Consider the following 13,663-nt stretch of genomic DNA (forward strand, 5'->3'; position numbering starts at 1 on the left):
GTAGCGGCTGTTGTAAGCCGATCTTCCATCTTTGGCCTTGTTACCATTCTCTTGGAAGTAAACGAGACATATTTCTGTCTCACAACAACAGATAAAGGCATATCTGCAATCTGCTGACTCTTTAAAGATTCATTTTAGTCACTCCTTGTTGGGAAATGTCAGAGAGCTTTGTGTCAGAGGGGAGAAGACCTTCCTCGTCATCAGAGCTGACGTGTTTGAAGTGTGACGTCAGTGCTGGTGCAATACTTCAAAAAGGCATTCCCAGAGAGGGTGCGTCCTTTACCCCACACAGATGCAAGATTTTAGTGTTTTGTGTCAGTGCATGCAATTTAAATAAATGATTATACAATACCAGCATTTGTTGCAAATAAATACACAGTGTGTTTGTGCATGTGTGTTTGAATGAGAGAGGCCAACTTGAGTGCCCATTCCTCGGTAGCCAAAGCTGACACTCACTGCTGCTACCCACACAACAGGGAGGTGAGAACCCAGTGTCCAAGTTGGTGAAGGGTAAATGCCAGATATGCCCTATTTTTGTATGTGTGTTGTCATTGTGACTCGGCGAGCTCTGGCTTACACAAACAGAGAACATACAGTATTAAAGGACATTCATCGATTTAAATGCCTAAATATATATAAATATTCTATAGTTTATAGCTTTTCAGCTCTAAACCTTTATCCTCACTACTCAAGTGGCATCTATAGGAGATATGTCACACTTTTTGTTGTTGTTCTGTTTTTTTTTGTAGAGGAAACAATACATAAATGTTATATTCAGTTATGTATCAAGCTTTATAATCGTGAAATCTCGGGTGGATGGCGAGAACTGCTTGCTCTGCTCTCACCTGTCCAAGAATCCACGTGTGTAGAAGGGAGTGCATGCCTGAACACGGCACGCACGTCATCTTTCAGCGCAAACACTACAAAGTGCGTCACGTAGGATTAAGAACTTGCCCTTATCCATAGTGAGGATGACGATTATGTGAGGCACGCAGCGTCATAACAGTTCGTCACAGGATCCCCTTTCTAACCACCAGACGGGATTATGGGTTGTAGATTTTCCCTAACTGTGACATAGGTGGTATCCACCATCCCACCTGGAAAAAATCTCTACGGAGACTAACTTGTTTCCAGTTGTGTTGGAAAAATTGGTTTTTGGAGCTGTGCTAAACAATTGTGCTTATGGGCCACATGAGATTAAATGTTGTCTTGATGTGTGCAATGAATGCACTTTAATTAAATGCTCATTTATTAAACATAAACTAAATGTTTCATGTGTGTGCAACATTGTTGACTATTTTACAATTTTCCATATCTTGCTTTATAAAATAAACCATTAAAGATACAATTAATTCAATCATTTTATTACTAAACTCTATAAATATTTATTATGGTCTATATAGTCCATGGTTGGGTTTGAAACAGAGCCCCTCACTGTATGCTAAAGGCGAATGTATTTTAATAAATACACTACATATGCAGTTGCTTATTAGTTGCTCTTGCACATGAGTATTGGCAGTAAACATGCATTTATTGTTTGGTTACATTTTGTGTGTTTTCTCCTGTTTTCCCAGTTTCGACGTGGACAATGGAACATCATCAGGTCGCAGCCCACTGGATCCCATGGCCAGTCCAGGATCGGGCCTCATCCTGCAGGCCAACTTTGTCCACAGCCAGCGGAGAGAGTCGTTCCTGTACCGCTCGGACAGCGACTACGACCTCTCGCCCAAGTCAATGTCCCGAAACTCCTCCATCGCCAGCGACATGTGAGTCTTTCTGGTCATTTCTAATTCATCTCTTTTTCCCCCCTTTGTGCTGAAAGCTTTTCATTCTATTTTTAGACCTTTTTTTTCCCCTGTCTGAGTTTGTGTCTGAGTGCCACAGCTGGATGTTTATCAGCACAGGTCATAAAGCTGCCACACAGGCCACCTTTGGCTCTGGAGGGAAGTGTGCATGACCAACAGCTCGTCGAGTGGTGTCACATCTATTCTTATCACGTCATGCACAAGGCACTCACTGAAGTATCTTAAATCACTGCTTAAACGCCTGACGTTGACGCACCGCTCTTTATCGACTTGCCTAAATAAATTCTAAGATACGAGTGTGGAAAAGTTAGCCTTTGCCAAGATAAGAATTTTCGGTTTTGATTGACACGCCTTTCCTCGTATTTTGATGACATGCTTGTTTTGGTGGTTTCATGGTTGGTTACATGAACCAGTTTTAGAGGAAATTAAATTTTCAGCAAAAAAAACAAACTTCTTGACTCAGACTGAAGGGAATAAGACAAAAAGATCACAAGTGAAATGACTGACCTCCGTATTTTTTTTATTTTTTATTTTTTTTACTGGACATGCAAACAGCTATCACATGACAATTTACTAAGAGATTGAATATGACCACAATTTAACACAAAGTCACTCATAGTACTTTACCTGACATGAAGAATCTGCAAAACACAATTGAGGGACTAGTAATAGAATGATAAATAAATGTATACATAAAACACGTTAAATAAAAAACATCTGTTGGAAAAAAAACTCATAAACTAATGAAAAGCAAAAGTTAGATAACTGAATGGAATTGTGAAAACACTGTAGTGAACAATAATATTGTCAGAAATATTTCTTGATTTTTCTGTGAATGTGTCATAATATTGCATTGGCCTCCCCCTCCCTAAAAACGAATTTGATTAATTATCTCTCCATTTTCATTAGCGCTTATACTATCTAGGGCACAAAGATTGAAAGCCTTTTTATACGCTATTATGCACTGTCACTAAGTGGAAACAGAACTGACTGTGTCTGTACTCGGGGTTAGCAAATGTAAATTTTGAGTGAATTTAATCAATTAAAAAGTAGGTGTTATAGAATAATAAAGTAATTTGTAATTTATACTTGTAATGTCCAAAAAATGTCACATTTGACAAAGTTTGATTTTACAATTGAATAATTAGCACACTTGTTTTTTGCAGTTTTAGCAGCCATTAATAAATGCCAGTGCTAATCAATAATTGTCTATTGTGCACTCCCACATAGAAGAAAACATCTATAAATAGTATATTTTTTTCTGTAAATTTGTACAACTATTCAAAACAGTCCATCCTTATTATTATCAAAAGAAAAAAGAGGAAATGCATCATTGTTTAACTTACAATAAAGAATAACTTTACAAACAAAATGTTGAAGAAGAGCAAAACATTAAAGTGCATCAATTTGCTTCAAATTACCAAAAGAAATCTTTATATTTAGCGAGGGATGACTTTCTTTTCTCCTCTTATGTCCATCTCTTCCCTCTGCGTTCGTGTCTTCTGATAGTGAATGGGCGTTGTTCAACAGGGAAAAACTATACAGCTTTCTTTTGATGATTAATCCCTAATTGATTGCTCATGTGGAGTTGTCAGCAGGAGACAAGTCTCTCCATAACGATTTCTTGGTGCGAAAAGCCCCTACACCATGGTAACAAGAATGCTACTGTCACGCATCGCAGGGTTAAAAAGTGGTAATTCAGCCAAATGATGTCTAAAATCCCATAAATTGGCATATGTATGTTTAAAAGCATTATTCTCATCAAATGGTGTGTGAGCAGCCGGTAAGTGTGTCTCGTCACGGCTACTTTTTTGTGTGTTATGTGTCATTGGGAAGGTAGAGATCACCTGATCAAATGCTCACCGTGACCCCTAAGTTCAGCAGCACAATATGTGTGACTCATGGCTTTTGTAGTTGAAATTCTTTTGAGGAGGGAGCAGAGTGCGTAAGCCTAGACCCTCATCTGCCATCCTGTTGACTTTTCCCAGAATTTGTGAATGATATTACAGAATAGGAAATCCTCACACGTGGGGGATAAAACTGCGTCACAGCATTGTAGCATCCTGGACCATTCTGAAATCCGGTCTTCAGTGACTGCTTACATGACATCAACGAGTCACTGGGATGGAATGCATAAATAACACTGAAAGCAATTGTCTTGAATTTAAAAAAAAGAAAAAGTAACATAAAAGGCAGAACCTGGGATTTCCAACACAATTTAACTTGCATACCACGTTAAAGTGTGCATCTGTTTTTAACAGTAATCAAAATCATTTTAATCTTAGGTCTGTCATGGACCTTTAAAGTCTCCCAGATAGTTAATCAATATTAGAATATTACCACAACCACTTAATTCTTGAAGCTGTTTTGATCAGTTAAACCTTTATATACTGATGTTTCAGGTCTTTCTTTTTTTGTTTTCAGACATGGTGACGACATGATTGTAACACCATTTGCACAGGTAAGCGTTTTCACCGCTCTTTGATGTTCAGGAATGTTTTCGTTGCAAATAATAATTACCATATCCTCACTTTTGACTTTCAGGTTCTTGCAAGCCTCAGAACTGTACGGAATAACTTTGGTGCATTAACCAACCTGCAGCAAGACCGAGCGACAAATAAGTATGTTTGTATACTACTTAGCACAAACTAACCTTGACACATCTGTTTTGTCTGCCATGTGTTCACCCACAATGCAGCTTTGTATGCCCTCCTCTGTTTACCAGTGGTATTACACAAACAGTGATAACAGCCGCACAGCATTTGTTCAGATTATTAGTAGTGTGATCCAAATAAAACCAATTGACGCTTGTTTTTTCTCATCCACAAAATAACACACTCGTAATCAATGTAATTAATTTGCTAACCACAATCTAAGTACATCTCTCGGTTGAATGAATCACATTTTTAAGTATTGTTTAACTACGTATATGTGTATTTTTCAAGCTGTGTTTGCTTTTTCAATACAGGAGATCACCCATGTGCAACCCACCGCCAATCACCAAGACCACTTTTACAGGTTTGTCCTTTATGTCAACATTACAGCCATTGTGTGGTTATTTTTTGACCTACTTTATAAGGTTTGTTTTGTTTTGAGTTGTTCCTGCTGTCTTTGACCTATACATATAATATAAAGCCTAGTATGATCCAGTTTCACCTGTTATAATGCATGAAATTATCTACATTTAAATTACTACCAACTACATGAACTAGCTTTTTTTTTGCATTTAACAGATGATTTTGAGAAAGTGGGCTATTCCAGACATGGGTCAACAATCAATCCAGTCCTATTTTTAGTCACCAGTTATACTGGTTCGTGGTCATTATGGAACTGTGCCATAAACAGAAGTGAGTCAAGGTTGTGGAGTTTTACCTCATTAAAAAACGACCTAGCCCATTAATCTGTTTCAAGAATCGAGTAATGTCATTGACCACAAATATTTTTTACCCCTGTCAATACCAACCCGTTCTGGAATTGGTTAAAAGGTGTGTCTTAACCCTTGTTGCACACTTAGTGAGGTTCATGCTTCTTTATCCCCTTGGTCCCAACTAGTCCCGTTTCGGTCGGCCAGCTGCTCCGCTTCGTGCTTTTTCTGCAGCCGCACGCGTCTGTGCAGCAGCGGCAGCAGCACAGTGGCCTTTCTGAGAACCCGGTGTCTGATGTCGCACTAGGCATGAGAAGAATGTCATTGACGTCAGCGCAGTGGCTGTCAGTAAGGGTAGCACCCCAGTCGCTGACACCCCATCTAGGTAGGTTAAATGGTTAGAAAAGAGGACCCAGAAATGAAACTATTTCAGGAGCGGAAGAAGGACTATAGTGACAGAAATGAGTAAAGGAGGATATTGTGAAAAATAAATGACATGGGAGCTTCTCGCTTTTTATAGGGTATCTTTTTCACGCTTCACGTGGCCACTGTGACACTCACTGAATTGCAACATTATAGAAGATGAATGACTCTTTGTCATGAAGTCGTCATGTCGTTTTGTCCTTTTTTTTTTTGCTGGATAGATGTCCTAAGAGTCATACGCTTTGAAGCAAAAATATGCCTTGAAGTCCACTGAAATTGAGCAAAAATTATGGTGATTGGCATTGAATTATAATGGTTTGGCATGAGCTGAATCACAGTTTTGGAGTAATTTTCAAGCATTATAGAAATAAATACAATACTTAAACTCCCATTCACTCCTCTGAACAGTTTTAATAAAGCTAACGTGCTTGCTTTTAGAATGTGGAGCCAAACCCACACAAATATTTTAAAAGTATAAAAACAGGTTAACCGCTGTCTGATAAACTGACATATAACAAAATAAGTACGATTGATTGGAACCACTTCAGGGTGAATCCAGCCTGCTTCTCATAGTTCTGTGCGAACCTCATGACGATAAGAGGAATGGAAAAAGAAATGAATAAATCAACAATGAAAATAAAGACTACTCACTCCGACTGAGTGGGAGGTTATTGTGCTGGCAGACAATTTTTAACTATATACACTCTGTTATAGCTCGACACACCCCTGATACCATCCTGATTGAGCCCCTCATGCAAACTATCAACCCAAAATAATTAATTACCATATCATATTCATTTGACAACAGCAGTGTCAAACCAATTCCACAAAGAGCCAAATGGGTCCTAGAATCTGTTCCAAATAGTTCAGCGTATACTGGTTAATTAATCAAGGAATTTTCTGATGAAAAAAGCAGCACCTTACTGCACTCAACTGATGACACTTATAAGAGATCAGATTGATGAAAGGATCTCCTTTTCATTGGATGCAAGGAAAACCTGCAGCCACTTGGCCCATTAATGAAATTGGTTTGACACTAGTGACTTGCAGCATGTTCCTTACAAGTATAATATAATTCAAGAAAAAAACTGACTTAAAATATTCCCTTCCAAGAAAACTCTCGCTAACTCGTACTAACCAAACAGTGCAACTTAAATTTCCCAACATGTTAATCTTGCCTCTTAATCAAGATGTTTCAACATACTTCATCCATATAAATTTCTGACCTACTTTTCCGCTTAGACAAGGCTTTAATGTCAACTTTTATGGCTCATAGGATGAGAACAAAAACTTCAATTGTGTGTTCTTCACCAGTTCTAGAGGGGAAAAATATCAATTTAATATCCTATTTTATATATTTCCCCTTCTATTTAAAGTATGATTTGTATAAAGACCCCTAAGTTTTGGCTTCTATTCCCTCCCTCATTCTATCGATTGTCTACGTCTTCCTCAGCGTTTTTGAATGCTGATCATATGCAAGACGTGTCTGCCCTTATGCACTACATTGCAAGGAGCTCCCTTGCAGCCCTTCAGCTCCGCTTATAATCCAGTCCTTGTGTTGTCACCCTCCCTTCCCTATCTACAGTGCAGTCCTCTCATGCTTTAGGTACAGCACGTTTTGGCTGCCAGGGACGCCGAAGCAACAGCATCCCACCCACCTGAGCCCCCTCCATCCCAACACACACACACACACACAGCATCTGTCTGGCTAGCATACAGGATTCTACCCTATTGGATACTACGGATGTTTTTGTTTACACACAAGGAGGTTGAAGCAATTTGTGCTAGTGTTACGTGCGTCGTGTCTGAGCATGTTTGCGCGCGTGTGTGTTTGGTAGTCATGTCAGGATGCTTCGACGTGCATCCAAGGCGGTTTTGAGCCCCCCAGTCGGGTCCGGCATTTCTTCTCTCCTCCTGGGATCCCCCAGAAGACTGCTTTTCATCCTGCTACATGACTGGAATTACACCTCTTGTATGAATGACATTGTGGAACTGGTGAGCAAGGAAGTGTTGTGAGTGTCTGTGCATGTGCATTCCAGCTGGACTGCTCTCGGACTTCTAGGTCTATTCGTTGTTATCTGCCATTGGCACCTGGACTTGTTTAATTTTCCCGGCTGATATCAAATCGGAACTACCCATCTGAATTTTCTAGAAGAGGAATAATCAAGGATTTGGGACTTCGAGGCCTTACTCGCTAAATGCCTCTCGAACCCACACACACCCTTAATAGCTGGACCATCCAGTATGAAGAGTCACCCATATGTCTTCTCGGGGTATCCCAGCTTAGCTCTGTGTGGGGTGGGAGACCCCGGGCCTGGGCCGTCCACTAAGTCCCTAAAGCGGGCCTTTACTGACCCCTTGCCATCCTGTCTCGCCCCAACAGAGGAGGCCTATCAAAAACTGGCCACTGAGACTCTGGAGGAGCTGGACTGGTGCCTGGACCAGCTGGAGACCCTTCAAACCAGACACTCAGTCAGTGAGATGGCCTCTAATAAGGTAAGAAGAATTCAAAATATTTTGGTATACTGTATTTCCTCAGATAGCTACAATTTCCAATGGTGAAGATGTTTATCTCTTCTGTTGATGGCTCCACTAAAACTTGACTAGGTTTTGAGGTTAAATGAGAATTGTGAAGATGTCCTTAATAAGATCTGATGTTACTAACTCCCTTGAGAAGTCACTGGAAGTTTACCTGTATGTAATGCTGATTTCTGAAGATCCAATGCCCGACAAAATCATAAACTAGTATTTATTAATTAGCCAGGAGCCACCGATAACAAGTGAAGAGGCTTCCAATTTCCACAGTCGAATCTGAGATACTATGTGGAACCAGGATTGGAATGACTCAAATACAACCTAATTTGAAAATACTAATATTATTTTTGACAAAAGGTAATATTTCTAATTGCAGTCGACTTTTGTGAAGAGTAGTAGCCTGAATGTCTTTAGTAAATATTTGAATGCTTTAAGTATAATGGTGCAATAGAGGTTGGAATAGTTGTTGGTTCGCACATCTGTATCAAAGTTCAGTGGTCCAGGTTCAAATCTTTCATGTGTGGAGTTTGCATGGGTTCTGTGGTTTTCTCCTCCATTCCAAAAACATGCCCAATAGTTTAATCTTCTGTAGGACGATGTGTGTCTTAGGCTTCAGCTGAAAGCCCCACATGCCTACTCCCCATAATGAGCCACAGTTGATGTGATGTCATACCTAGGGATACTATGATCCTACTGGAGAGCTGTTTTTTTTTTAACTACTTGGGATAGAAGCTAACCTTTAATTTGACCTCTGATTATACATATAGCTCATAACTGATTTGAAAAAAAATTCCTAAATACCTTAATACATTTATTTTAACTTAAGTAATTAAAAATGAGGGGTATTTGTACATTTGTGGCAAAGAATCACAATATAATTTCCATTAACTGCCTTGGTAAAACTTGCAGGAGATTTTTACCAAAACTTGCTTTTGCTTGTTGAAAATACTTATCATCACATATACTTTCATAAAACCAATTTCTATCAAAATGGAGTTCACGCTAAATTTTGCAGACAATTGTGAACTTTACAATAAAAATTAAAAAAATACAGCTAAAATCATATATTTATTGCCTTTTGTGCAGAATGGCTTTTTCATAAGCCGCAATTAGCAGCACCTTTGAGAGCCTCATGGCCAATTGAAGTGTGTATACTATATTTTACGTCTACAGTTATATACAGACAGCGTGTCATCTACAGCTATGTCACTAATGAGAAACTGCTCATCTACTAGCATTGTCAGCCTGTAGATTCTATCGTGCCTGTAAAATTATCATCGTGCAGCCAAGAAGCATGCTAAGTCACACCTGAGGTGTGTAAATGTGCATGTGTGGGCCTGTGTTTGTCTTTGTGCATGCGTATGCACACTGAATGCTAAGCTACTGCGGTGATGTCACCTTGTGCTTCACCACGCAAGGGGGTAGTGGGTAGGTTACGGAAATGGTTGAAACAAAAGCATAAAAAATGCTTACATCAACTAACATGATATCCATGCCTACAAAACATAGAAATGTCTTGTTTGTTTTTTTTCTTGTCCCACCTTTATCACCACCTTGCCTCCGTGGCTTTACTATATCTGGTTGCTATAGCAACAGCTCAGACATTCGAGCATCCTTGCCATCACAATGTAGCAGATGCATTCTCTTACAGACAAAGCTATTCCTAGTTTGTTGAGTACTTAAAACCTGACCCCATCTAAGCAATTGAGGTCATTTCTGTGAACATTTACACATACGCTAATATAGGGAATGAGTCCCACTTCAGATAATATCCTCACGGGGGCGCTGGAGCCTATTTTGGCCAACTACTGGCAGTGGGCAGGACACAACCTGAATTGGTTACCAGCCAATCACAGGACCCAAGGAGCCAAACAAATATTCACCTTCACACTAACACTTAATTGCAATTTAGTGTGTTCAACCAGCCTATCAGGCATGTGGGAGAAAATCGCAGTACCCGGAGAAATCCCACGTAGACACGGGGAAAACGTAAAAACTCCACACATGAAGGTCGCAACCCACTCGGGACTGAACTATTGATCTCATAACTGTGAAGTGAAAGTGATAACCATTTTCTCACTGGGCCGCCCGATCATCCAATTAAGTTCACAATATAATATTAATAATGACAAAGTTCACTTCTGGCAACATAATTTAACATCATTTAATAAGAGACAGTGTAAATACTGGAATTTGGTATTCTCATGTGGTGAATATAGTCCTTAAAGGGACGTGTTCTATTAGGTGATGTCAGAATCAAGCTTGTGTGTGTTTAGTCTTTGTGTGTTTATCTGGGTTAAAGGAAGAAAGAATCCTTGTTTGTGGGCGGTCTTCACACGTGCTATCGAAAATGCATGCTTGAGCCTGTCCACAGAATTGAAGTGGCTATATAAAGTACCTTATTTTTGTCCAGTGTCTCCTATGTGCCGGTGTCGCTTCCAAAGGAGCTGATATTTTTGACCAAAGAACAAATTACTCTTGGGGCCTGCCTCTGTCTGGTGTGACACTTGACAATTTATACCCAATACACTGCCTTCACACCTCCTGTACCAACTTTTCATACTTAACGGTTGTGCATAATACTGTAGAATAGGGCGAGTTGTGCATATGCATGTGTGTGTCAGTTGGCTCCTGGCGTCATCTGCTTCGGTGTTCCTGCAAATGACACTGCTTGTGATGTGAAAGGATGCTCCTTTGTTAAATACCGCCTGTTTTGAATTCCTCATTTTGTTTTAAACCCTGAGGCAATACTTCATCAGCAAGGGCTAAATTAGTGTCATTTGTATGCACAAATTATATCTTGCAAGTCTCTAAGTTTGACTCACTCAATGTGAGATGGTACAGATTATTTCTATTGAACACCTCTAACTATAGTTGTCTTTAAACATATTCACTGCAATTTCTCTTACATAAATATTTGATAATTACAGAAATCTGCCGCGGTGAATTATTTAATTTTTTCTGTAATTCTTTACTTCTACTTTAGTAGTATTTGAATCATCGCCTCCTTTTCCCAGTCTTTGTCTGTATACTGGCACGCTGACATTATCCCAGTGACTCAGGGCTACATGTGTGAGCTCATCTTTGATTAATATTAGATCACTTTAGTCACTACTGAACAGGGTAGCTCATTCGGTCACAAAAACATATTAATATATAAAGAATGCCCCAGCATGGCTGTATATTTTCCACAATTTAGAGCCAATCGCACTGTGGGTGATCTCAAATCCGCTCCTGTCCAGCCAATCAGAAGCATGGATTACCTCATGCCTCGCATGCCCATTGGCTGCTGTCACGTCAGGAGCAGCCTGCATGCTTCGCAGGGGGAGATTCGTGTCACTTACACCCAGCCGAGCAGGAAGGAACAAAGACAGCCGGGCGGTGATAGAAATATTCCGAGGCGTCCCCCCTCTCTAACCAGTGGAGACTCATCCTTTTGTTGGTCCAATATTCGCATCCCTTCTTTTCCCCGAGGATGTGCAGTTGTCCCCTTATGCGCCCATCTGATGTTTGGGCGAGCCACATTCCACCTGATCTCACTCAACGGATGCTATCAAGATAGATGATGTCAAGTGCTATGAAGATGCTCTCTGAACTTTAGATCTAACCTCTGCAACTTGACAAATTACCCTTCCTCATTTGTGGATATTGCTTGGTAATTTTTCCAAAATGCCCGATGCAAATTACCTGTTCTCTGTGTCCTGGGGATACATTAAGGTAAGACGTCACATCAGTTGAAATAATACTATAATAGAGTTAAATAAAAGCAAAGTATATAATTTTTTTATTTAATCTATTGATTTGCAGTTAGTTTGCCACATTTAATTTTTACAATCAGTATAATATACGTGTCTTCATTAAATCTTATTGTAACATTTTTATATTATAATGTTCTCAGTGAAGCAACAAAAGATAAATATAAAGCTGTGTAAATTGTGTGTGTGTGTATATACACACACACACACATATATATATATATATATATATATGTATATATATATATATATATATATATATATATATATATATATATATATATATATATATATATATATATATATATATATATATATATATATATATATATATATATATATATATATATATATATATATATATATATATATATAGCAGCTTTTAAGGTTTGAATGGGGAAAAAAACTAGTATTCATTCTTTCATTCATTCATTCAGTCAATGTATTTATTTGAATCACTCGTGACTATTTTAGCATTCAGTGTTTCCTTTATTAGTCATAAAAAAAAACCTGTGGGTGTTATTGAATAGGAGGTCAGTACCATGCACAATAGGGCAGTAAGCACCCTAGCAGTGCCATAATGGTCTATTTAACATGATTAATATCAAATCCTCATCTTTTGTCAATATACATTCATAATGTCTTTAGTCTGAAAGAAGAGGCTTCAGGATGATTTTAAAAAAAAAAGCAGATGTTGTTATCCAATTTTATTTATTATTGTTAAGCACTTTATAAAACCCATGATTTCAAGCACCATCCATCCATCCATCAAATTACAGAGCGCTGCTGATAAGTGAACTCCCGCCACTCCAATTAGACCGAGTTACATAAATGATATAAAAAAAAAAAACCTCTGACGCAGGAAATGTACGACTAAACCTTGGTACAAAGGAAGTAAACCAATAGAAAACTATTTTTTATACACTGGTGTTGTCAGTTTTGAGATTTGTTGAATGGAGAATTTCAGGGAAAATTGCCTTTCTATTGTTTGTATACATACACATTAAGTATGAACATTATGCACATGTCAATATATAGCAAAATACACTTATTGCACATTGCTTTATAGGGTGTTAACTCCCTAGATTTAATTCACAAGTTTGCCCTTTTATTATTGTTATTGTTTCATTTAGTGGTATGTATTTGCAAAAATCAATCATAAACGGTTTCATCTTGACCAATTCGTGCATGTATTTTATGATTTTGGGAGAACTGAATTCTTGAACTTGGTTGAAACAGCTTGGAACAGGTCCTCTCTGCTGTTTACCAAGTAAAATATTGTTGGATGATTCATGTGTTTAAGAACAAGTCTGATTACCAGCTCAATAAATCCATGTCCCAGTACTTTTAGTTCATTCTTTTCAACATGTTTTGTTCAAATTCTAATGCTGTTGTATTACACACAATGTGTCCTGGTACGATCCAGTAATAAGGTATGGGTTATGTTGTTTGCAGTTCAAGAGGATGTTGAACAGGGAACTGACTCACCTGTCAGAGATGAGTCGCTCTGGGAATCAGGTGTCTGAGTTCATCTCCAGCACCTTTCTGGGTGAGCCATGTTTTCAACATTGTATATTTTATATTATATGTCAGGATTAAAACACCAGTGTTTGAAATGTGGAAATGTTAATCGAGCTTTTTTTTTTCTTCAACTCACCCAAGCGGTCGAATACTTGCAGAAAAATGACATTTTGGGACATTGATAAGCTGTCTTAAACTGACATTTCTGCTTCAAATTCTGTCTTAATTGTCTTAAAGCAATGTTGATTTATTTTTTATCT

The 13,663-nt window shown here is 38.5% G+C and overlaps 1 protein-coding gene across 10 annotated transcripts in view; it reads left to right on the plus strand.

The window, feature by feature from the left end:
* The window catches only part of LOC144215971 (3',5'-cyclic-AMP phosphodiesterase 4D-like), a 119,542-nt gene that overhangs the window by 97,812 nt on the left and 8,067 nt on the right, over nucleotides 1-13,663 (plus strand). For 9 of the 10 annotated variants that reach the window (XM_077745207.1, XM_077745208.1, XM_077745203.1 and 6 more), the window contains 6 exons: nucleotides 1,575-1,766; nucleotides 4,230-4,266; nucleotides 4,350-4,426; nucleotides 4,774-4,823; nucleotides 7,976-8,088; nucleotides 13,338-13,431. In XM_077745207.1, coding sequence (XP_077601333.1) covers nucleotides 1,575-1,766; nucleotides 4,230-4,266; nucleotides 4,350-4,426; nucleotides 4,774-4,823; nucleotides 7,976-8,088; nucleotides 13,338-13,431 — 563 coding nt within the window. Of the gene's footprint in view, nucleotides 1-1,574; nucleotides 1,767-4,229; nucleotides 4,267-4,349; nucleotides 4,427-4,773; nucleotides 4,824-7,975; nucleotides 8,089-11,254; nucleotides 11,845-13,337; nucleotides 13,432-13,663 lie in introns of those variants that run through there. The other variant, XM_077745212.1, reaches the window with a different exon arrangement.

Source organism: Stigmatopora nigra, chromosome 22 (assembly GCF_051989575.1).
Source record: "Stigmatopora nigra isolate UIUO_SnigA chromosome 22, RoL_Snig_1.1, whole genome shotgun sequence".
Taxonomy (NCBI): domain Eukaryota; kingdom Metazoa; phylum Chordata; class Actinopteri; order Syngnathiformes; family Syngnathidae; genus Stigmatopora; species Stigmatopora nigra.